At 38.6% G+C, this 24303-nt stretch overlaps 1 protein-coding gene across 11 annotated transcripts in view; it reads left to right on the forward strand.

Annotated features, from left to right (window-relative positions):
- The first annotated feature begins 14126 nt into the window (after window positions 1–14126).
- Window positions 14127–24303, forward strand: part of LOC142353434 (twitchin-like) — a 238763-nt gene continuing 228586 nt past the window's right edge. For 9 of the 11 annotated variants that reach the window (XM_075405674.1, XM_075405670.1, XM_075405667.1 and 6 more), the window contains exons 1-2: window positions 14127–14272; window positions 16343–24297. In XM_075405674.1, the coding sequence (XP_075261789.1) occupies window positions 16365–24297 (7933 nt within the window). In that variant the 5' untranslated portion in view covers window positions 14127–14272; window positions 16343–16364. Of the gene's footprint in view, window positions 14273–14319; window positions 14499–15487; window positions 15512–16342; window positions 24298–24303 lie in introns of those variants that run through there. The other 2 variants (XM_075405668.1, XM_075405669.1) reach the window with 2 other exon arrangements.

Here is a 24303-nt window from a genome sequence, read left to right on the forward strand (position 1 = left end):
TTCAACGCATGAGCAAAAATAACTAACGGAAAAAGTCGCAACGATTGTCTCCTGGTTGGTACAAAACAACAGCCTGACTTTTTTGCGATGCTAATTTATTTTCGTCTTCATCGCATTGTTTTATCATGTGATATCACAAAGATGTACCGTCAAATCGAGCTAAACGAAACGGACCGTAAATTTTACCAGAAGTTTTGGCGATGTATTCAGAAACAACCAATAAAGAAGTGCCGTATGGCACAAGTTATATGCGGCGTTTCTTCTAAATCATACCACGCCATCAGGACACTACGTGATACAACAAAAGATTCTCCATCAATCCAATGCAAAAATTCATTACTCAACTTGTTTTATGTTGACGACCTTCTTGGTGGCAGTGACACACACGAGCAAGTCATTTGCCTGTTCAAGGACATTATAGCTACTCTAGAACTCATTGAAATGTCTATTTGCAGGTGGGCAAGCAACTCACATGAGGTTATGGAAGCCATTTCCCCGGAACTAAAAGAGAACAAAGATCGTTTCATCGGTGAACATGGCCACTTCATCAAAACCCTTGGTCTCAACTGATTGCTCAAAACAGAAACTTTCTACTTCCATAGACCCCAAAGTCATTGCAACGTAATTACTTTGAGTCTGCCGGAACACGAAGAAACAGTTATTGAGTGTTCATCAGTTGGAATTGACGAGTCAAAAATCGGATTTTCCACAATTAGTGGTCACCCTTGACTGTGAAAAACTGGATGAAATCCAGTTACTGGACTACTATTTTTGTAACCATGCCACTCCCTATGTTTGAGCAATTAAATCAATGCAATTTTGAACAGGGTTTAACCAAGAAAAAAACTGAAAACTCAAAATATCAAAAAATCACGCAAAAAGAGAAAAACCGATCAAAACTGATGTTGAAAAACATATGCAAAAAACGCCCATTGGCGTCATCCGAGGTGTTTTCTCAGTCATTGATAGCTGCCCGAAGCCATCCAAGTTTTCAGAACCTGAAAATAATTACTCAAACATAGAGAACCAAAAATCAGAAAAACAAAAGTTAGCGGTCAAATTTGAGGACAAAATTTTCACAAAAAATGAAAAATTTGGTGTTAAAAAACCACACCATTCGAAAATTGAACCATGCCCTATAATTTTGGGTCAAAACAATTTGAGGTCGATTAAATATATGTTCTACGAAAGTACGCCGAAAACACATCCGAACCCAAAGTCTTTTCAAAATGAAGAAGCTAAAAAACAACTTCTACTTCATCTAACAAAAATTTGTTGATAGATTCACTTAACAGCAACTTCTCCCATCCTGAAAATGTACATATAATCACCAGAAGAGCAATATCTAGCAATGTGGTTAAGGTTTTTGACCCTATCGATCTAACATAAGTAACGCTTCAATGCAAAATTTTTTTCCAAATCACTTGGGAACAATAAATTGGATAGAATGATGATGTTGGGGCAACCATAACCGAACAATTTAAAATCTAGATGAGCGGATTACCACATCTATCTGAGCTACGTATACCATGCTTTGTGGGCAACTTCGCTATTGAGGTAATACGAGCTCACTTATCTTGCGACGCTTCTGAAAAGGCGTACGGAGCTGCTATATATGCCCGATCACTGGGAGCATGTGAGACCAAGTTTACCTTGCCATGCTCCAAGTCCAGATTGGTGCCCAGAAAAACACTTAGCATACCGAAACTAGAAACGTGCTCAATGGTTCTTGGAACGCAGATGACACAAACAGTTCAGATAACGGTAAACCAAAATGGATTTACAACTGAAATATATGCATGGAACGATTCAACAGTTGCACTAGCTTGGATCAATCCTGCCCCTAGTAGATTCGCAACATTAATAGCTAACCGTGTGACCAGAGTCCAACACATAACTCAACCAGAAAAATGGAAAAACGTGCCAACGGAAGAGAATCCAGCCGATCGTACTACCCGCCCGGTGCCAGGAAAACAGCTTTCATCCCTTAAAATGTGGTGGGAAAGCCCACAATGGCTCTCTGATGGAAATTTGAATCTCCCAAAACAACCAGAATCAACAGAAATAAAGAAGGAACTGAGGATGAGCGAAATTTTAACACTAGATTGGAGCACTATTCCCGAACCTTTGGGGGGAGGAAAACGACCCGCTCGATGATGAAAACACTGAGCAGCCTAATCACCAAATTGACCAATTATTCCCTATTGAACGTTATGGATCACCAAAGCGAACAAAGCAATGAGAGTAGCAAAGTGGGTTCCAAAGCTTGCTTACATTTTGCTTAAAAAGCTGATCGAGAGAAAAGATTCAAGCGACAAGCATTAAATATGCTTGTTAGAGATGTGCAGAAGCGAAATTATAATGACAAAATAGATAATTTAAAGAAAAGCCAAAACATAAGTCGAAAATCGAGAATCCTTCAAATTTACCCCTTCATAGATGAAGACAGAGTTTTAAAGGTTGGTAGACGTCTAGTAGTAGCGGATTGCTTGAATGATTATGTCAAAGCTCAATCAGTTTTGCTTTACAAAAATCATCTTTCGATGTTAACAGTACTTGACAGTCATCAGCGAGTGTTACATTCAGGCGTAAACGCACAGTTGTTCGTACGCGTCTTAAGTTCTGGATAATCCGAGTGAAAACGTTGACAAGTTCTATAGTTGGAAACTGCTTCACATGTTTTCGGTTTAACGGCCTTAACCTTTCTCAACTTTTAGGCAACCTAGCACAAGAGCGATTCAACCCTGCTCCACTATTCAGTAACGTGGTCATAGACTTCGCCGGTCCATTGCATTTCGGATGTGACAAGACTGAAGCCAAATGTTATTTGGTAGTTTCAGTTTGCTTCGTTACAAAAGCCATTCATTTGGATGTCACTGAAGCTTTGGATTAACAGGAATGCATGAACCAAGCAGACGATTTATTTCCCGACGAGGATGCCCAGCGCACATATTTTCGGACAAACTTACAAATTTTCCAGGATCATTGAATGACCTCAAAAATCTCAAAAGGATGCTGAAAGAAATACGGAACTGAGTGTTTACCTCAAGCTGTGCTAGACCTAGGCATTAACTGGTCAACAACTCCAACCAGAGCTTCATTTTTTGGTGGACTATGAGAAGCAGGAGTCAAATCGATCATGCTACTGCTGTTCAAAACAATCGGAACAACAGCTAACGTATATTTGGATGAAGTATATACAATCCTATGCCAAGTCGAATCTATACTTAACTCGACACCCCTCAGTTGTCTCAGATTATGCAAAGGACAGTCATCCCTTAAACCCTGCTATCTTTTTAACCGGCTTTCAAAAACATCAATTGCCTTTGGTTGATCCCACAGTCTCAAAAACAAAAGATTAGGAAGATCCAAAAAAGCGCTTCCAATACTTGCAAAATATCTTAACAGAATTTTGGAAGAAATGGGCAACTGATTATTTATCCCAGTTGCATACCAAGTTAAAGAACGTGGCCGAAAAGCAGAACCTGACAAAAGCAGATTTAGAGTACATCACAGATGACAACAGTCCTCCCTTGTCTTGGCCTCTGGGAATTGTGCCTGAAATATATTCAGGAAATGACAATTTGGTCAGAGTAGCCAAAATCAAAACTGGAAATGGCAAATTCTCAAACAGACCAATAGTAAAACTCAGAAAGATACCAATCAACACAAGCTAACCTCAATCCAGAAGCTCTGGAATATGATCCTGCAGAAAGGAGCCAACTCGATCCCGCCTGCTGTCCTTTCCACGAGCACACATTCGATACCTGTGTACCCGGAAACGAGAAGCCTTGGCCACTGGCAGTTGGACTCTCATAAACCGCACTCCGCAAGGACTGAAATTGGTCCAAATTTGATTTTTCTGATGTTACAGGATTGAATATTGCTATCAAAAAATTACATATGATCTGAAGTAATTTTTATTGATATTTTTTGATGCCATACATCAACAGGGGCGGCAATGTATAGACATAATTGCTCAACAACGCACTATCAGTGAAATCGAGTTCAGAGATTGCTTGAAACTGTTTTGTTCTGTTGATTTAAGCTGCTGATATTTTGCCTAGAAATAAGTTGATGTTACTTTTAACAAACAGGAGCATTTGGCAGCGACTTTTTAATTTGTTTTCAGTTTTGGCTTGTGCTAAGAAAACTGTGGCATAAAATTATTCATGCTTCTGAAGCATGGCCTAATGGTTTTACGTCAAACATGTTCAACAAATTGTTCCGACGGCAAAAAATTGGGCATATAAGTAGTTTCAGAAAGAACTTTAATTCGAAGCTGCAGCATATTTTTATGTTACCGTCGTACATATTGAACGGTTTCTGAACGGCGCCTCTAGAAGTAAATTCTTAAAAGTGTCAATAGCGAGATTTGGCTGGTTGCTCTCATCTTCTGTTCGCATTTTAATATTAGGTAATTTTACTGATTTATAATTAATAGATTGCATTCTCATAAGCGTTAGTGGTAGGGTTATTTTTCTTCAGCGGTGGTGGGTGAAAAAATGACTTGCTGGTTGAATAATGAATTTCGGTTGCATTTTTTTCAGGAAATGTTACAAGTTTTTTTTGCATTATCTGCGGGTAGAACTGATGACATTATATCCAGCTAGTTTGTTTTCCGTCTGCTGTTTTTTCTGGAGTTCTTTTTTAAAGTTATATGGTGATTGTTCAATTGAACGTGCGATATCAAATTAATATCAATTTACTCAATCCTAAATACGGCCCCCTGGACATAAAATTGAAAAACACTGCCATGTTTTGTGTTGAAAATCAGTCACCCAGATTTAGTCTCAGGTTATTTCTTTTCTACTCAGAAATTTTATATACAAAACGTTTACCCGTCTGGCTATCACTAGTAGAACTGGGAGGAATAGTCTGTGATAAAATTAATAATAGGAATTGTTTACTTTTTCAGTAAATGTCTCAGGTCACTTTCCATTACTAAAGGAAGTTAAATTGTTTGAAATCTCACGCAACAAGACTGTCCATTATCATGCTATCATCGCACGCTATAAATTGTTTTACCTTGCTACCTAACTTTGACCAGAAACAACGCTTGAATTTATTTTTAAAGACTTCAGAGTTTTTCTGAATTCGACTGTTGTTTTTAAAGTTCTCCATTCAACCGCGGCCTTGTGAAACGCCAAACTGGCTCCACTTGTTTTCAGGGCATAAAGTGACATAACCGTCTGGAGCCTTGGTCAGTTTCAGATCGCTCACTATTTGGAGTAAAAAGGCAGCAAAACGGACAGTGTTTGTTTGATCTTGCTTCTGAAATCCGCTTCACCGAATCTTTGGATTGTTGTTAGATCTAGAAGTTTTTTTTCCACTCGTAACTCTAGTTCTGAAAGGCGTACATCAAGAGTGTACTGCGGGTGAGAGGCGTCAATCAACTGAATAATGCTTGAACTCAAGTTAAATTGGAGTGATCAAACTCAATGGGAATTCTGATCACGTCAAAGTAGTAAAGAGAATCAAAAATTGATAAGTTTAACGCATGAAACTTTCATTCTGATTTTCAATTAGCGATGAAATGCTTTGAACGAGTTTTTTTTTTGCTTTTCAAGGGCCAGTTTCCCAGTTTCCTGTTCACGTGCGGCACTTTGACTTCTCTTTCGCTACTTTTTCTTTTCAGTGTTTCTAGAATCCTACTTACGTTTACATGTTTTTTCAGTGGATAGTTTCAATTACTCGATAAGCAACTAATCGTTTTCATGCCTTCGATACTATTTGTATTGTAGAATGTTGGGTATTTTTAAATTTTGCCTCTCTTTGTTGTCTTTTTGATGTCCTGTCGCCTAATATCACGACTGAAAGCTTTTCCATACGTTTTTGTTGCATCTTTTGTTAACCTGTGTAATTATCTAAAATTATAATATCTGTTCTTATAATTATCTAAATTATTATATCTGTTTTTAAATTATTATATCTGTTTTTAATTATTATATCTTTATATATTATATCTGTTTTTATAATTATCTAAATTATTATATCTGTTTTTAAATTATTATATCTTTTTAATTATATCTTTACATATTATAATATCTGTTTTTATCTTTACCGGCGTTTATTTTTGTTAAATATTGATGATATTTTTAGATTTTCACGTATTTGTTCTTTTTTGTTGACTTCCCGCTTAGTCATTAGCAGCTCGCTTCGGCTTTTAGTGATGAAGCCTTAGTTTAATTTGATAAATGTTTTCATTTGATTGTTTCTAGTTATTATAACTGACACTTTGTATTCTCATGAATTTCACTTGGGTTTTTACCAGTTTTTGTTATTGACTCAGTCTCCTTAATGAAACTTTCCATTGGCGTAAATCTTTTCAGCTAAAATTTACTGTTGATGGCTTAGGGTTCCAGCAACTTTTCCCTTGTTTTCTCATAAAATATTTGTGGGTTTCTTTTACATTTTCGAGATTCCTACTTTTTTATGGCTTGGCATCAGTATTGACAGCTTCTAATGGTTTTCTGCGAAGTTGTAAGGCCAATTTTTGTTTTAATTCAAATTGTTCAAAGGTTTTTTAATTGATTTGTTTTTGAAACGATTTTTCTGATTTTTGTTGTCTTGGCGAATTTCTTACAAATGACAGATTTTATGGACTTTTGATAATCATAGTTGAACTTAGTTCGTGGCATTAGCTGTTAGTTATAGTTTCGTTGACTTCGATCCCATTTGTTTTCAATAATTATCAGTTGATTATTTTTGTGCTCATAAGATTTATTTACAGTATTCTCACCAGAAGGAAAAATTGCAATCAAATTTGACGAAAAGGTCGCTCTATTTTTTGTCGGATGTTTTCACAGTATGCATGGTTTTTCAGTGAAGTTGACCAAAACAAGAGGCAATTAAACAGCAAAATAGCTTTTAATGACTTTATTTGTCTCAATCGAGAGATCAGAAATTTAAAAACAAATTTCCCTGCAGCTAAAATTCCGAAAGTGAATTGGAGACAATTTTAGCGGCCGGCACAACTAGTTATCTTTCTGGACGACGTGAACGTTGAAGTTTGATCGAATGCCTTTTATACTGTAAAAAAATTGAATCGAAAATGAAGTGCGCAAAGTTTTACAGTGAAATTGCAATAATGTCGCTGGAAAATATGTCACTTGTTTCTGTTAAAGGCGTGAAGGTGATTGACCGTGAAGGTGTTTAAAGCATTTCTGGCCTTGTAACTAAAACTGCTCGGACGTGCGTTGACATGCTGACAGGAGTGATTTTTGGCTGATTTGGTGTAATAATTTTTAAAATTTGAATTAAATTAATTTTGCTTTAACTTGGGGAAAGACTCTATTAAAAACCAAAGAATTTTGGCAATGGCTCACGTTCAACCATTTCTAAACCTCACGACATTCTCCGGGGACGAGGAAGATAATTTCATCCAATTTGAACGACAACTACGCAGCTGCATTGAACTCGCAGGTATTGGGGCCGATAATCAACACATGTATCTACACCTTCATCTTACATGAAGCAAATGCCTAACAAATGTAGCAAATGAAGTTGTTTTGATAAATGATCTGCTTACAGCATCTATGCTTTCAGTGAAATTTCAGAAACTAACGGATTCTAATAAACGCTGTAATCTTTGCATGGGAAATTGCAAAACCGGTGGGAGGATTTGGCGACCCTCGACAGCTGGGATTCTTGTTACCCACTATCATATGTGTTGACAACAGAGCAACTGGTTGTCCTAGACTTGAAACTGGACAAAAACGAAAGCAATTTCATTGAAGAAAAATTGCAATCAATTTTGACTAAAAGGTCGCTCTATTTTTTGTTGGATGTTTTCACAGTATGCATTTTTTTTCAGTGAAGTTGACCAAAACTAAAGGAAACTAAACAGCAAAATAGCTTTTAGTGACTTTATTTGCCTCAATCGAGAGATCAGAAATTTAAAAACAAATTTCCCTGCAGCTAAAATTCCGAAAGTGAATTTTAGCGGCCAGCACAACTAGTTATTTTTCTGGACGACGTGAACGTTGAAGTTTGATCGAATGCCTTTTATACTGTAAAAAATTGAATCGAAAATAAAGTGCTCAAAGTTGTTCCCATAGAAAGAGAGTAAGATTATACTATGTACTTTACACGACCTCTTCTCGTTTTACAGTGAAATCGCAATGAAGTCGCTGGAAAAATTACCTCTTGTTTCTGTTAAAGGCGTGAATGTGATTGGCCGTCGGTACGCGGACGATATGGTGTTTATTGCGACGAGCGATGACGGTCTAAAGCAACTTGTCACACAACTAAAATCGGAAAGTAAGCAATAGAGACCGGAGATTAACAGAAAGTATACTAAAATTATAGCATTTTCGTCGATGAACTTGATTTTTTAAATGCAAAAAACTCCACAAAAGTCTATTTCATACTTGAGACGATTAATATCATTAGGTTTTAGAGATGTGGTAGAACTAAAATACCGAATGAGGCACGCCAAAAATAAAGTAGCAAATCTGAGAAACATCCGCCTCATAACAAATACTTGTCTTTCGAGTGCAGTCGTTGAGTCATGAAAGGATACGTTTATCCTATCTCTTTTTACTGCTCGAAAACATGAACCATATGAAATAGCAAGGAAAAGCAGGATAGAAGCCATCGAAATGTGTTTTGGACGCAAGAATGATCTGTCGTGGAAAGTTGGGTGCAAGTTGAATGCACAACTGTATTTTCTTAGTCATGTCCTAAAAATTGAGAAATCTGGAGCGAGAAAATTTTCACTCAAAAGTGTTAAACTGAAACATAGATTCACTTACCTGCTGATTTCATGCCCTCCTGCGAATAGCAAAAAAAAATCGTTTATATTCGTGAAACTTTGAGGGAATTCTCTAAAGTGGCAGTGTAATCTTTTTCGTTTTCAATCGAAATTTCAATCAAAAGAGTTTGGTTTATAAATATTTAGGTACTAACTGCTCGATCGATTTTCCATATCTTGTTTTTTATGTTAATTTTCTTTTGTCGAAACATTTAATTGCTTGTGACCTTTTAAAAATTTGCGATAACTTCGTGAAGCATTGGTTCTTTGCCAAAGCGACTCATCAACTAGATAGCAAAATAGAGTTTCACCTTGACACTGTTGAGTTTGATATTATGAATGACGACTCTGTCCAAATAGTTTCTGAGAGGATAATTTCATCTTTTTAATCAATTTTTCAAGCTGCGGGGAAACTACATGGTTTTATCCATAGTTAAATTGATGATTGAAAAGGTTGAATTTTGAACGAAAATGATGAAAACCAGTTCTTAAACAATGAGCACGCCACCTCACATAGATAAAAAAATCAGACCTGAAAGTTGACTTAAAATTTCATCTCTTTATACATAATTACTTTTTTAAGAATTCTAATGTTTTCATTTCTTTCTTGATAAAAAGTTCCAAGAATCATTTCTTTTTACATTGGAACTTGTTTTGACAAGCTCTGAAAGGTTTTAGTTTTGATTTTTTTAAAACATTTAAGAACGATGGGCAGCATTGAGGTGATTTCTAGAACCCAGTTTTGCTTATCTTTTCTATAACAATACAGCAGGTAGAAGAATTTTTATGATAAATTAGATTCTATTTCTCTTTAGCACAGAGAGACCATCAGTCAGAATCATGTGATTCACCTAAAGCTGTCCAATGAACAGGCAACTGACGATCATTGTGAAACTGATTGTACTACAATTTCAATCGACTTAATTTTAAATAACGATTTACTCCCAATCTCACTCAAAACTGAAGAATAACAATAAAAATCCAAATGCATGGATCTTAAAAAATATCAATACTTCCTTATGGGTTATCTATTCGAGCTACACTTCTGTTGAAAATTCTCAAGCAGTGTTGCTCACACTTTACTCTTCAAGTTCTGACTTAAAGGATCAAAGCCAACTGCTGACAGATTATTGTCAAGATTTGGAAAACCGATTAACTTTGTAACGTTGACAGACTTTCTCCCCCCGCCGACGAACGACCTGCACGCACCACTTCTGTGGCCCAGATTTCTTGGAAGTTCGTTAGGAGGAAGTCTGAGTGATAAATTGATTCCATTATGCAAATTAGTATTCAGTTAAATAGATATTACCTAAAGTATGTAGATCCTTAATTTTATGGAAAACTCCTGGACAATTTGCAGTAGTTATCTCAGCAGAGTTTTCAATAAAACCATTTTCAAGCAGTTAACCGGCAATTTTTTTGTCAAGTCTTGCTTTCTAAAATACCTTGGGGAATTTCGACGACTGCTATGTTGTGTCTTATCAACTCTTATATGCCTTAACCGGAATAGAAAATGTCCTTCTGCACTTGGAGCTGGACAAATATCAATAGGAATATCTTCTAAATCTTCCGATAAATTTATCTCAATTTCGTTTCGCGGCTCTTAAATTTCGTTGATCTTAGATTTCTGACACGTTGTGTCAGCCCTCTCGAAACTTTTTCATCAAAGGAACATAATAATCTGTCATTAATACTTTTCGAACCAATGTAATGGTATACTAGTTGTAATGGGCAGTCCTGTTCTGCTCGTTAACAGGTTTTGTAAACGGTTGTCGAGATAAATGAGAGAGAGAGAGAGAGAGAGTTCATTCCTCAGAGTATAAATGAACATCAACACTATAATTTTACATAACATCAGAAAGCTTCAAATTATCATAGAGCTATACAGAAAATTGCAAAACACTCAGGGAGGGCAATTAACGGATCCAACAGGATCACTGGACAGAGATGTAAAAATGCAAAAAAAAAACAAAAAAATTGCAAAGAATCATAAGTTAAAATCCAAAACGCTTTAGTTTGCGTGGGGCCGCACAGTTTACGAAAAGACAATTTTTGTTCACGGCAGAGCGAGTTGTCTATACTGTAAATCCTTTGACTTACCGTTCTAATCTGAAATGAGTAGAACGTTCTATGCCAGCGAAACCTGTCCGTCCTGTCCTTTAATTTCACAATGTCTATTTTCCTAAACCACTGGTAATAATTCTTCTTTACTTTTTATAGCGCATAAGAGATATTTTCGTGTTTAATGTGATATGTTCGTGTTTAATACTAAGTTTTGTGTTTTTTAGTCATTCTTATATTCTAATTGTGCGCTACGTTGTTCATTTTTTGATCTGTTCATAATTCTTTCATCAAAAAATTAAATGTTTGCGATAATTATTTTTAATTGTCAAACAGTTTCGCGTGAGAACTGAGGCGGTGAAGCTAAAGTTTTGCTGACACTATTCCTATTCTGCGGTCGCGATTAAATTGGAACAGAGCCCTTATTGCGGAAATAAAAGCGATTTTTTCCTCATAGAAATTAATTCAAATTTGTTCATTTTCAACGCCGGGAAACCTTTTTTTGTTGTAATAGTATAGGATAATTGATAAAAATCAAAACAACAGTTGTAAAACACCCCTAACTTTTTAAGCCAATTTGCATTTTCCCGCACAATCGGTTAACAATTGATTTTCTACTAATATCACAAAGGCCTACCGTCGGGGGCCAGTTTTTTTGTTAGCAAAGGTAAAATAACAGAAAAATACGTTTTCCAAGGAAAATAATCTAGGGTGTTCCTATAATTAGCTCGAAGAGGAACACATACCTGACAAATTTTAATCACTTTAGCCCCCAAAGATTAGTTAGATTCACTTTTTTGAAAGGAGAGCCAACTTAACACAGTATATTCTTAAAACTTGTACCTTCAAATGGTTGTTTTTCCCAATTGTTATAACAAACCATTGCAGACCATGACTAACGCAGCTTGCCATGAACAGTCACAGTATTATATCAATTCAATGCTTAAGACTACCGCAGCCTTCCAGGTTTATCTCAGATTCAATTTTGTTAGAAGGTTGCAGGAGAACAACCTTATTTAAATAGTACATACGATAAGCTTGACATTACCGGGTTTTCCCGGTAATCATACAAGGATCATAAACGATGTCATACAAATCATAAAGTATTTCCTAGTACTATCTTTGTACGGAATCTAGGAAATCATACAAAATCCTAGTACGACTTTTAGGATCAGGGAAATCATATATGACTTTGTGTGATTACGGAGATCGTGTATGACCTTGTATGTAATCAAAGAAGAAAGTTGTGTGACGGGCAACGCGTGTTGTTTAATAAGAAGCTCTACTTGTTTAATGTATACTTGGCTAGAGAAACGAAACCTTGAGGAACTAGAGAGAACGGGTTATATGAGATGCTTAAGTTCGAGAACTTTGGACCAATTGGTGTCATGGTTAGCACTCTAGGCTTGCGTGTATGAGGAGCTTGTTTGAATAATACTGGCCCATCTTCACAGTAGTTGCGCGTCTTCACAGGAGACAGACCCCTATCAAATTTCTTTATTTTAAATTTAAATTTTTCATTTTCCCCTTTCTAAGATACTCTGATGAAATTCACGCGTTTTCTCAGGTAGTAAAAAAGCGAGCAGTTTTCCGATTGTGTCTGCATAATTGTGTCTCTTTTATCAAGGCAATGAGTGCAAAAACGGGATTTTGGTTAATTTATCTAAATTCTAATTTTTAAATTGTTTTGTGAGATCAAATATGCATTTCTCGTATTTGTCTCTAGCTTTGGAAACTATTTTATCACTATTCAAAAATTTGGCTATCACAGTTTTTCAATTTTTTAGTCTTTTCAACTCATTTTAGAGAAAATTTAATAACCATCCCCCATTTATGAGTTCCATAAGTGCTGCTGGTTAGGCAATTATCGAGCTATTTAGTATTAAGTTCACATAAGTATAGTCGTTAAAAAACAAGATTTAAAAAGACTTTTCTACACTCCTTTTTTCTTCTAAAAATCAAATACTTCAGGCATATGTTAGCTAAATTTAGATTCGAAATTTGGAGAGTATCAATTTTATTTTTCAGTTTTGTTTTACTCGGGGTCACTATCAGTGTTTTTTTTTAAATCTGATAAAATAATATGACATTTATTTAGTTCGATTTTATCAAAAGGTTTTAGTATACGTAGCTAGTTATGGCTGAGGTAATAAATCATAATAGTATCTCAAGTAGGTTTTTGGGCTCAAATTATTAATAAAATTTTAATGGCATGGAATTATTATACATATTGCATTGATTTCCTGCAACAGTTGCACGTTTTGTGTGGCCTTATCAGTCCCTCGAGTGGGCGAAGATTAAGTGCGAGTGAACACTCGTTGTTTGGGCAAAGTGTGGATTTGTACAGAGTTTGGCTGTTTTCAAGTGGGGGTAAAGCAGAGACATTTGCCGGTTATCCCCCGGGAGAGAGGGCGAACTTAGAGAAGACTTGTTTGTCAGATTTTGTTCTGCGCAGGATAAACTAAATGTGCAACTTATATGGCTTAATGTTTTCCGACATGTCTGTGATTGCGCTATACATGCAAACACAAACCCACGTATAGTCTCGTCCGCTCTTGAAAATGGGCGTTTTGCTGGTTTGGGTAAATTTGGGAACATTTGTACATAAAATTTGTATGTGTGGGTGAAGGAACTATTTTGGGTTTGTAGGTTAGTGCTGTTATCTATGGTAAAAGTGGGTTTTGCAATTCGTAAGCTATGCGTCAATGCGCAGCAGGTTAGTTTGTTCAACTTAAACATAGCGAAAGTTGTTATATCCCAACCCAATTTATTGCCATAATTCCCACACGGTTTAAACAGTAACTCTCTTCCCAATCTGAGCGTTCCAAGTAGGGGTCAACAAACAAGGACAAAGTGGGGGGAATGGCTTCCATTCCCAATTTCAGGAAAGAGTTGAAGGAATTTATGGCGAGTTTTCCTCAATATGACAGCAACGTTGGTTGTTGAACGTAGAAGCTGCTAAATTTAGAAGGTAAATAGCCAAGGCTAAGTTGGGTTTTTGCCCGGGTTTAAGCCCAGAAGTGAAGCTGTCTGGCTGTACTTTAATGGCACCAGAGGGGCTTGGACTGTTTGAAGTGCGGGAACAGATCCAAAATCTCCCGCTGTTTAATCTAGTCAGCCGAAAATTTGTCAAATATAGTTTTATCCATCCAAATCTTAAACGGTTAAGGATAAGGTTCGGTTAGTAGAATTTTATAACTTGTAGTTATAACTACTTTAATCGCATTGCAAACTATAGTACAATTTTGGAGCGGCGGATTCGAGAACGTCAATGTTTAGTTGAAGGGATTGTAGTTGGGTCTGTTTTGTTGGGGCGCCAGTGGTATTTAGAGCAAGTTCTAGTGTGTAGCCACGCTTTACTAATTGTGGATAATTAAAGCTTGGAGTGAGAGAGGATATTTCTTAGCTTGTAGTTCCTGGCCAGTCTAATCTAGTATCAACTTCACTCTCAGCTGGGTAAGTGGTCTATTCCCTTGCTTTTCCTTCAAATTCCCAATCATACCTGGTTGTAACCAACAAAAACACAATAATTGTTGTCCCTAGTTAGCGGAAATGAACTAACTGTGTTGAGGAAAACGTACGACCATAAATGTGACACACTTTTTGAGAAAGGTGTTAAGAATTTTTATGACTACTGGGTCGGAATAAATAAATAACCCCACTCTGCGGTAATTGACCTAAGGTAAGTCGGTTAATCAACTTCCCACTCACTTCACCCACAGTTTCGCCCACGAATTTCGCTGTTTGTTGACAAATTCTTCTAAATTTTGTGTAACAAGGTTAGTATTTTTCTTAAATTTTCAATTCATTCTTTGAAACTCGATGTTTTTGTTCATAAATTTAGTTAGCGTTCAAGTTAAACTGATTCTTGAGTCAATAAATGCTATTTTCTTATAGATATTCGGATAACTTTTGAGGTTTACAATAAAGATATCCTCACTTTGATAAGGAATTTTATGAATGAGCGGATTTTGATCTAAATCTAATTTTTATAACTTTTCTGCTTTTTGTTAAGATGTGATGGTAATAAGTTATCGTATTAGAACATAAAATTTTCTAATCCATGATCAGTTCAAATGTCAACCTGGTATTTAATGGTAATTAGTGGGTCCTAATATTGGCCCGAATATTTTTTAACTTCAAAAACTGCCTCTAAATATACCCTGACCTTAAAATATGACACCTAAAATTAACGTTTTCAGATATTTCAAAAACATTTCCGAGAAACACTCCGAAATAATTTCAGAAATGTTTGTAAACAAATGAGTGAAACCCAAAATTTTGTTCACGATTACGGGTTAAGAGACGGGCGCCCTATTAAACTTCACGTTAAACAGAAAAAATTTAGATCCCAATTGACTGTTTAATTTCAAATCGCCCTCGTTTCTGAAATTATTTTTATCGTTTGTTTTTTCTTCATTGATGCCTAAGGTTAAATTTCATAAACATAAAAGTGCTAAGCTTCACTAATATTACTGTTACAATTTCTCATTACTTCCAGAAATGTTCTCAGATTTGGCGAATTTCTAAGTTCTGAGAAAACAAGACAAACAGTTAACAAACAGTTATAACTCGATCAATAATCTAAATGTGGTTCGGAAATTAAAGTTCGAAGTCTGTTTTAAATCCTGCGCTGTTTGTGGTCGTCTTGTCAAGTCAGTCTTGTTCAGGAAACAATTTGTCAGTGAAAACGAAGTAAGTACTTAATGTTTAGGATTGTGGCACCAGAACTAATCAAGGTTTCTAATATGGCCCAATTCTGGGTCAGCTTCGACGAATTTAACAAAATTATATGAAATATTTCACTAACTTCATTCATATTGTATTGAGCTGATTTGAAAAATATTTGAAGGAATTTTTTTATCGAGAATCGTAATTATTCTCGATGGGTTCGCTTTGTGTAGAAACATTAGAAAACATATATTTAATAACAAGGTTAAGAATTATTGTGCTCGAAGCTTTTGATAAACTTGACTTTTATTTTTCTGAATAAACTTAATGAACTCTTTGACAAAAATTGATGCAGTTTTTTTAATTAAAAAAATTTTTATGTCCAGTTATTAACTTATTAAATTTTATCACAATTTTCAGAACTATTGTGCTCTAATGTTGAACTAGAGTTTCATTTATCTGAATTAATTTACCGAACACTTTGGCAAAATCGAAGCAGTTAATTTTTTAAAAAGTATCAAATTATTAACCGCCTAAAATTATCGTAATATTTTAAGTGACTTTATTTTCGAATGATTGTTCGGTTTGAAATTTTAAGGCGCTCGTATTAAGAAAATATATTTGCAAAATGATTTGCCCAAACTTTATTTTGATTTGGAAGATTTTAGCAAAGCCTGCACTCTGGCAAGATTAAGTCGAAATGCAGTTTGCAATTTTAAATGTATCCGTTCTGAGAAAATTTAAATTTAAAAATGTAACAATTTGAATTTTAAAATGAGACAGTAATTATTCAGTAATTGAACTGCTGGAGTTTAGATTCTTAAAGTGTAACATGTTGTCACATTTTTTGTTCAGGTTTTGACGCCGTTTTGCAAGAATGGCGTTCACAAAACCCGTGTTCGAGAAAACCCTTGCGGGCAAAATCGACGCGGGCACAGCTGTCTTCTCAGCTATTATCAGTGGAAACCCGTGGCCCGATATCAAGTGGTCTGTGAACGACGAATTAATCGACCCGAGCAGCGAACGATTCAAGATACAACAGAATGCAGAAACGGGCGAAATCTCAATGACTGTTGAAAAAGTGGCCGAGATTGGGAGTGCAAGTTATATGTGTGAATTATCGAACAGATTGGGTTCAGTTAGTAAGAAGATCAACATCAACCTGGGCGGAAGTACCCCAAGTGGACCTAAGAAGACGGCAAGTGGGGAGGACATAATTCCGCCGACGTTTGAGATCCCACTGAAACCCAAAATTGAGAAGACGACTGGGACTTTCAGTTGCAAGGTTGCAGGGTACCCACGACCTACAGTTAAGTGGTTCATTGACAACGAGGAGGCTGAGGATGACGAAATTCATCAGATTTCTTACCTGGAAGATGGGACTGCAACGATGATAGTTCCAGACTTGACTGATATCGGAACAGCCAGCTACAGATGCGAAATCTCAAACGAGGGTGGAACTGTTAAAAGCGGAAAATTTGACTTGAAGGTACCCAAAAAAGACGATAACCAGAAGCCGAAATTTCTTCAACAAATCAAGCCACAGGTCTTCGACCAACATGCAATTTTCGAAGCTAAGGTCACTGGAAAACCGATGCCTAAGATTCAGTGGTTTGTAAACGAGGAAGAAATAACAGAAAACACGGACAATTTCACCATGGAAACGGATGAAGCTACAGGAATCACAAAACTTGATATTGCCAATATTTCGAAAGTTGGACCTGCAAAATACGTGTGCAAAATTAGCAACGCCAGCGGTACTGCATCGAGTATCGTCACAATCGGAGGAGAAAGTCAACCGAAAAGCGATGCGAATGAAAATGACAAGCCAAAGTTCATTGAACAGATGAAGCACAGCGTGCAGAAAACAGACTTGTTGCTCACGGCTAAGATAAGCGGCAATCCGTTGCCTTTTGTAGAGTGGTACGTCAACGGACAACTGGCAGTCGACGATGGGGGTGAAAACTTCACTCTAAGTTACAACGAAGATGGAAACATTTCAGTACTTGTGATCAACTTCAGAAAATACGGAAATACAGAATACAAATGCGTCATTTTCAACAAACGGGGCAGTGCCAAGAATCGTTTGGAGATCACTTTGAATCCCAATGATCCACCGGCACCCAAGACAGCGGACCCAGATTTCAGTTCCAAGAGGCCCAAATTTATCGAGCCATTGACACCTTTGATCACGGACCGTTCAGTTCAGGTTCAAGGTCGCGTGACTGGACAGCCGTTGCCCAACCTTTCTTGGACGGTTAACGAAGAAGAGATCACGTATGATGATGACAGATTCAGTTTGGAGTACCAGTCGGATGGTTCCATTGTCTTCCTGTTCCGGAATCCATCTCTATATTCTGGATCGAAGGTTGCGATTGTTTGTGTGGCTTTCAACGACAAAGGCGAGACAACCAGTCGAGTTCAGATTGATCTGACCAATTTCAAAGGAGGTCCTCAAGACCCGAAGTCTGAAGAGAAACCCAACTTACTCAGTAAACCCATATCAAGTGGGTTGAAGAACGGACGCCAGTATTTCGACTTCCAGGTCAAATCCAAGCCAATGACAGTCGAATTCTTCGTGGACGATCAACCGTATTCGACCGAGCATCGAGAATTCTTCAAGCTGGATTTTGTGGTCGAGACTTTGACGGCATACGGCGAATGTATCAAACAGCCCAGAAATTGTACACAAGTTGTAATCAAAGTCGTAGTTACTATCCGAGGAGTATGTCAAGAATGTAGTCACACGTTCAAGTTCACACCTCTTCCTGAAAAAGACGAAGAACCGAAAGTTGAGAAGGCTCGTTTCACGTCACAGTTGACCGTGATCGAACGCAGACCAAAGCGGTGCGTAATGACAGCAACTTTTGTTGCTTCACCCAAACCGGAGGTGTTAATGTACATTGATTCTAAACCGGTAACTGACATCAGGTACGAGGTCACTACCACTCAAATCACAATCTACATTGAGTTGATCAAGTACCGACGCAAGGTCCTCGTAATCGAACTGGTAAATCCGGGGGGCAAAGGTCGAAGCGAATGCCCAATTGAGTTCGAAGAGGAACCGGAAGATGAACCAGTCGAAGATGAGGTCCAGCCTGAAGAAGAGAAGCCACGACTTCAGAAACGGAAGCTGCCTGATGGAGCTGCAAAGGTAGCGGAACCAATGAAACTGGCGCTCCCTGATGATGACGTCATTGAATTTGTGATCGAATTCGAGGGCACTAGGCCGACGTCCAAGTGGACGATAGATGGGAAGAGCCCGAGCTTAAATCGAGACGCGACCGTGACGACAAAAGAAAATACTGCTATTCTCAAACTGAAAAATAAAGACAAATACATCAATTCTGAAATCAATTTCATTGTCGAAAACAATCTAGCGACCGCAAATAATACCTTTGCAATTAAAAACAACAGACCCGTAGTGTCCGAAAGTGTGCTTGATAAAACAATCAAGAAAAAGAGTCCGCTCGATGAGGCGCCCAAAATCGTGTCCAAGTTCACTATTCGAAGAGTTAAAACGGTGTCAATAATTGAGGGCAAAATTGGCGGAAGACCAACGCCAACATTCACATGGTATAACAACAAGCGACCAATTGATCCTAAGGATCCGGACTTCAAACAGACGAGCAAACCCGATGGAACTGTCTCGATTGAGATCCCGGACAAAGAAACTGACAAAGGTTTGGACTTGATACTCGTTGCTGAGAACTATCTTGGAGCAATTGAGGTGTCTTTTGTTCTGCTGTCCGATTCTCCAACGGATCTCAGCTTTCTGGATCCGACACAATTGTTGATGTTGTTCTTGTCTGATCCGAATTTAAGAGAGCTTTTGGAAGAGCTCGTCGCTCCCTATACTCGCAGACCGAAAAAGCCAGTAACTGGCAAACCGCAACCAGAAGATGAGGAAGTTGATGAAGATGAAACGCCAGCCGAAGAGGCAAAGGTACACGAGAGTGCGCGACCAGACGACAAGAAGAAACCAAAAGATGAAAAGAAACCGGAAGAAAAACCAATAACTGATGAAGACCAGAAACCTGAAGAGTCGAAACCTAAATACACCAGGAGACCCAAACCTAAACCTGTGGTACCAAAAGAAGGCGTGGAAATTGCGCGACCAATCGAACCAGTTACGACAGATGACAACACTGTGACTTTTGTGGTTGAGTTTGAAGGGCCGAACCCGAAGACAACTTGGACAATTGATGGCAAGAATCCCAGGTTGAATCGAGATGCCACTGTTGACGTTAAAGACAACAAAGCTACCCTCACTCTTAAAAATAAAGACAAGTATCTCAAGTCCGATATCAAATTTACAGTTGAAAATGACAAATCTCAGGCAAACAACACTTTTACTGTCAAACAAAACAGGCCCATTGTCTCAGATGCTTTTCTTGATAAAACAACCAAAAAGAAAAGCCCTTTAGACGAAGCTCCTAAAATACTGACACCCTTCACTATTAAAAGAGTGCGAACAACTTCGGTCATTGAAGGCAAGATTGGGGGAAGACCAACACCTACTATCACCTGGTTTGTCCATGGACAGCCTTTAGATCCAAAAGATCCAGTATTCAAACAGAATAAGAAACCTGACGGAACTATAACCCTCGAGGTTCCCGACAGTGAAACAGAAAATGGGTTGGAAATCATTGTGATCGCCGAAAACTATCTTGGAACTCTTGACTACTCGTTTGTGCTGATGGCCGACAAACCAAAAAGCCTGGATTTAGAGTCAGTTTTGGAAGCATTGCTTTTACTTGCCGATCCGGAGCTTATCAAGAATTTAGTGTCATCACCGAAACCGGTTGAAGAGTACCCCGTTGATGAGGAGCCCGATGAAGCCAAAGAGAAACCAGAGGATCAAAAAAGTCAACCAAAAGATAAAAAAGAACCCGAGCCATCTAAAAAGCCCATTGAGGAGGAGCCTGAGAAGCCGAAAGACAAAGATGAGGACAAAAAACCTAAACTTGACAGCAAAAAGCCGCAAGAAGAAAAGAAGCCAGAAACTAAAAAGCCATCAGATAGTGGCAAAGACGACAAAGATAAGCCGAAAGAACCAGGGAAGTTAGAGCAGAAACCTGCAGATGAGGATACAGACAAACCAAAACCCAGATTCCCTCTCAAGAAAAAGCCGGTTGAGAAAAAGCCTGACGATAAAGACAAAGAATCAACTCAGCTTTTTGATACGCCAGGGTCAGTTAAGTTGAAACCGGCTAAGAAGAAGGTTGTTGACGAACCTGAGGAACCAGAGGAAACTAATCTAAAGCCATTTCGTCGTGGAAGCAAAGCTCAACCAAGCGATAAGGACAAGGAGCCTGAAGGTCGAAGACCTTCAATACAGAAAAAAGATCCTCTTGACAAAAAACCGGATGACAGTCAGAAACCATTGGGCCGAAAACCGACTGATAGTGACGAAGAAATTGTGGATGATGATCTTGAGAAGAGCGAATTGAAAAAACAGGAGACTGCGCCTTCCTTAAGAAAAGATCTGCCTGTTGATAAGTCAGATAAACCTAAGGGCACTCCTAAGGATGACAAAGAAGCGCCGAAGGAGCCAGGTAAATTGGAAAAGAAGCAACCTGTTGAAGAGGAACCAGACAAATCAAAACCGCGATTTCCGCTTAAGAAAAAGCCTGTCGAGAAGAAACCTGATGAGAAAGAGTCGACACAACTCTATGATACACCAGGGTCAGTGAAGTTGAAACCGGCAAAGAAAAGAGTCGATGAACCCGAGGAACCGGAGGAAACCACTCTTAAGCCTCTCCGTCGTGGAAGTAAAGCTCAACCGAGTGACAAGGAACCCACAGATCGGAAACCTTCGGTACCGAAGAAAGAGCCTATTGGCAAAATGCCGGATGACGGCCGCAAACCCTTGAACCGAAAACCAACGGATAGCGATGACGAGATTGTTGACGATGATGAACTTGAGATGACCGAGGTAAAAACTATAGAAAGCGCCAGAATGTTTGCTGATGAGTTTCCGGAGGAACCCTCTGACAAGCAGAAGGAACCAGGGGTCAAGAAACCTAAAGAGACACAACCACGACAAGCTAAACCATCAGAAAAGAAACCGACGGAGCCTAAATTGAAAAAACCAGACGATCCAGGAAAATCGCGGCCTATTGATAGACAAGAGGTGCCCAAGGGTGGCGCAGTTATCACAAAGCCAATTGAGCCTGTCGTAACCAGTGACGATAAAATCGTTCTCAAAGTAGCATTTGACGGTGATAAACCGAAAACTCTTTGGACGGTTGACGGTAAAAACCCGAAAATGATCAAGGATGCGGTCGAAGATGTGAAAGACAATATTGCCACTTTAACCTTGAAAGGCAAGGACAAATATATTAAAAGTGACATAAAATTTACAGTTGAAAATGACACAGCCCAGTCGAACAACACTTTTACCGTTAAAGAGAAGCGACCTGTTGTCTCTGATACGTTTGTTGACAAAACAGTCAAGAAGAAGAGCCCAACGGACGAAGAACCCAAAATTGTAACCCCGTTCACAATCAAACGTGTCAAAAATACGTCTGTGATTGAAGGAAAGGTTGGGGGTCGTCCCACGCCTACGATAACGTGGAAAGTACGCGACGAGCCAGTTGACCCCAAAAGTCCAGTTTTCAAGCAGACCAAAAAGCCAGATGGTACTGTGGTCTTTGAGGTTCCAGACAAAGAGACAGAAAACGGCCTTGAAATAGTTTTCGTGGCTGAGAATTATGTGGGCTCGGTCGACTTCCATTTTGTTTTGATGGCTGATAAACCTAAAGATTTGCAAGTAGATTCCTCAACTCTGTCTATGCTGCTTGTGGCTGACCCTGAGCTGAAAGATACACTGGATAATTTTGAGCTGGACGAATCTCCGAAAGAACCATTTTATGAAGAAGAAGTAGATGAAGACGAAACTATGCAGCTTGAAGTGAAAGAGATTGAAAGTTCTGTACCATTTTTGGACCCCGACAAAGTTGCGGAAGCCAAGAAACCTGAAGACAAACCAAAGCCTGGAAAGAAGCCAGAGAAAAAGCCCGAAGAGAAGAAACCCGACGACAAAAAGCCGAAGAAAGACGAGCCGGATGATTCTAAACCGTCCAAAGAGAAACCTAAAGAACCGGAGGAACCGACGAAAGGGCGACCGATTGACAGAAAAGATGTTCCAGAGGGAGCCGCGGTCATTACAAAACCATTGGAACCGGAGGTCACAAAAGACGACACTGTTGTTTTCAAAGTCGAATTTGACGGCGATAAACCAAAAACATTGTGGACAGTTGACGGCAAGAACCCAAAATTGAACAGAGATGCTACTGTGGATGTCAAGGACAAGGTCGCAACTTTGACCTTGAAGAACAAAGACAAGTACATTAATAGCGACATTAAGTTCACTGTTGAAAATGATACTGCACAATCTGATAATATTTTCAGCGTTAAGCAGAACAGACCTGTTCTTGCCGATACTTTTGTTGACAAAAGTGTCAAAAAGAAGAGCCCCTTAGATGAATCTCCTAAGATCATAACTCCATTTACAATTAAGCGGATCCGAAATGTATCCGTGATTGAAGGAAAAATTGGGGGGCGCCCCACACCCACAATCACATGGATTGTACGAGGTGAGCCAGTTGACCCCAAAGATCCGGTTTTTAAACAGTCAAAGAAGCCAGATGGAACTGTTGTCTTAGAGGTTCCGGACAATGAAACTGAAAATGGACTGGAAATTATTTTTACAGCCGAGAACTATGTGGGTGCCGTCGACTACACGTTTGTACTCACTGCCGATAAACCTCAAAGTCTTGATCTTGATTCGACCCTTGAAGCCCTGCTGTTGCTCGCTGATCCGGAGCTCCTCAAAACTTTGCTGGTCTCTAAACCAAAAGAAGAGACGGTCGCTTATGATTCTCCTGAGGAAGTCGACGAAGAGTTCAAGCCTGAAGAGGAACCAGAAGCTCAGTCAAAGCCAAAGGACAAAACCAAAAAACCGAAACCGACTGATGATACAAAAGATGAACCCGCTGGCGAAGAACCAGAGGAACCCAAGGACGTTGAAGAAACCCAGGCTCCTCGCAAGCCGAAAAAGCCAGAAACAAGTAAAGCCCCCGATGAGCCAGAGGAAACGGATGAACCAATAGAGGAAGCAAAACAGAAAGATTTGAAAACTCCACAGAAACCCAAAGAACCTGAAAAACCCAAGGATTCTAAGAAACCGACTAAACCCGGCAAAGGGTCCGATGAACCAGAGGAGGAAGATGAGCCCATTGAGGAATCGAAACAAAAAGGCTTGGAAAAACCAAGAGACCAAAGTAAACCCAAAGAACCCGGAAAGACCAAAGAACCTGCGCAACCTGGCAAACCCAAGGAGGTCAGCAAAGGAAAAGCACCCGAAACGGACAAAGACACCACGGAGAAAACGACCGAAGGTAAGAAACCTGAAGATGCAGAAGCAAATAAACCTAAATTCCCTCTGAAAAAGAAACCACCTCCTAAACCGGACGAGAAGGATTCCCAAAAGAAAGAGCTCTTCGACTCACCCGGAGCTGTAAAACTGAAACCACCAAAAAGGAGACCCTCTCAAACAGATGACCCCAATAAAGTTGAGCTGAAGCCTTTCGATAAGAGAAAAGGCAGCATCGCTGAAGATGATTCTACTCGACGTGCATCTATTGACAAAAGACGACCTTCAGATGTCTCCAAAACAGAAGCGCCGAAACGCCCATCGACTGCTGGTGACATACCTGAAGATGAGGATGAAGAAGTCGAGGAGGAAGTTGCTCCAACGAGTGAGAAGGTCGCTCATTCTGCGCCAAAGCAAGAACCTGAGAAAAGTAAGT

This window comes from Convolutriloba macropyga, chromosome 14 (genome assembly GCF_964194025.1).
Source record: "Convolutriloba macropyga chromosome 14, txConMacr16.3, whole genome shotgun sequence".
Taxonomy (NCBI): Eukaryota; Metazoa; Xenacoelomorpha; order Acoela; family Convolutidae; genus Convolutriloba; species Convolutriloba macropyga.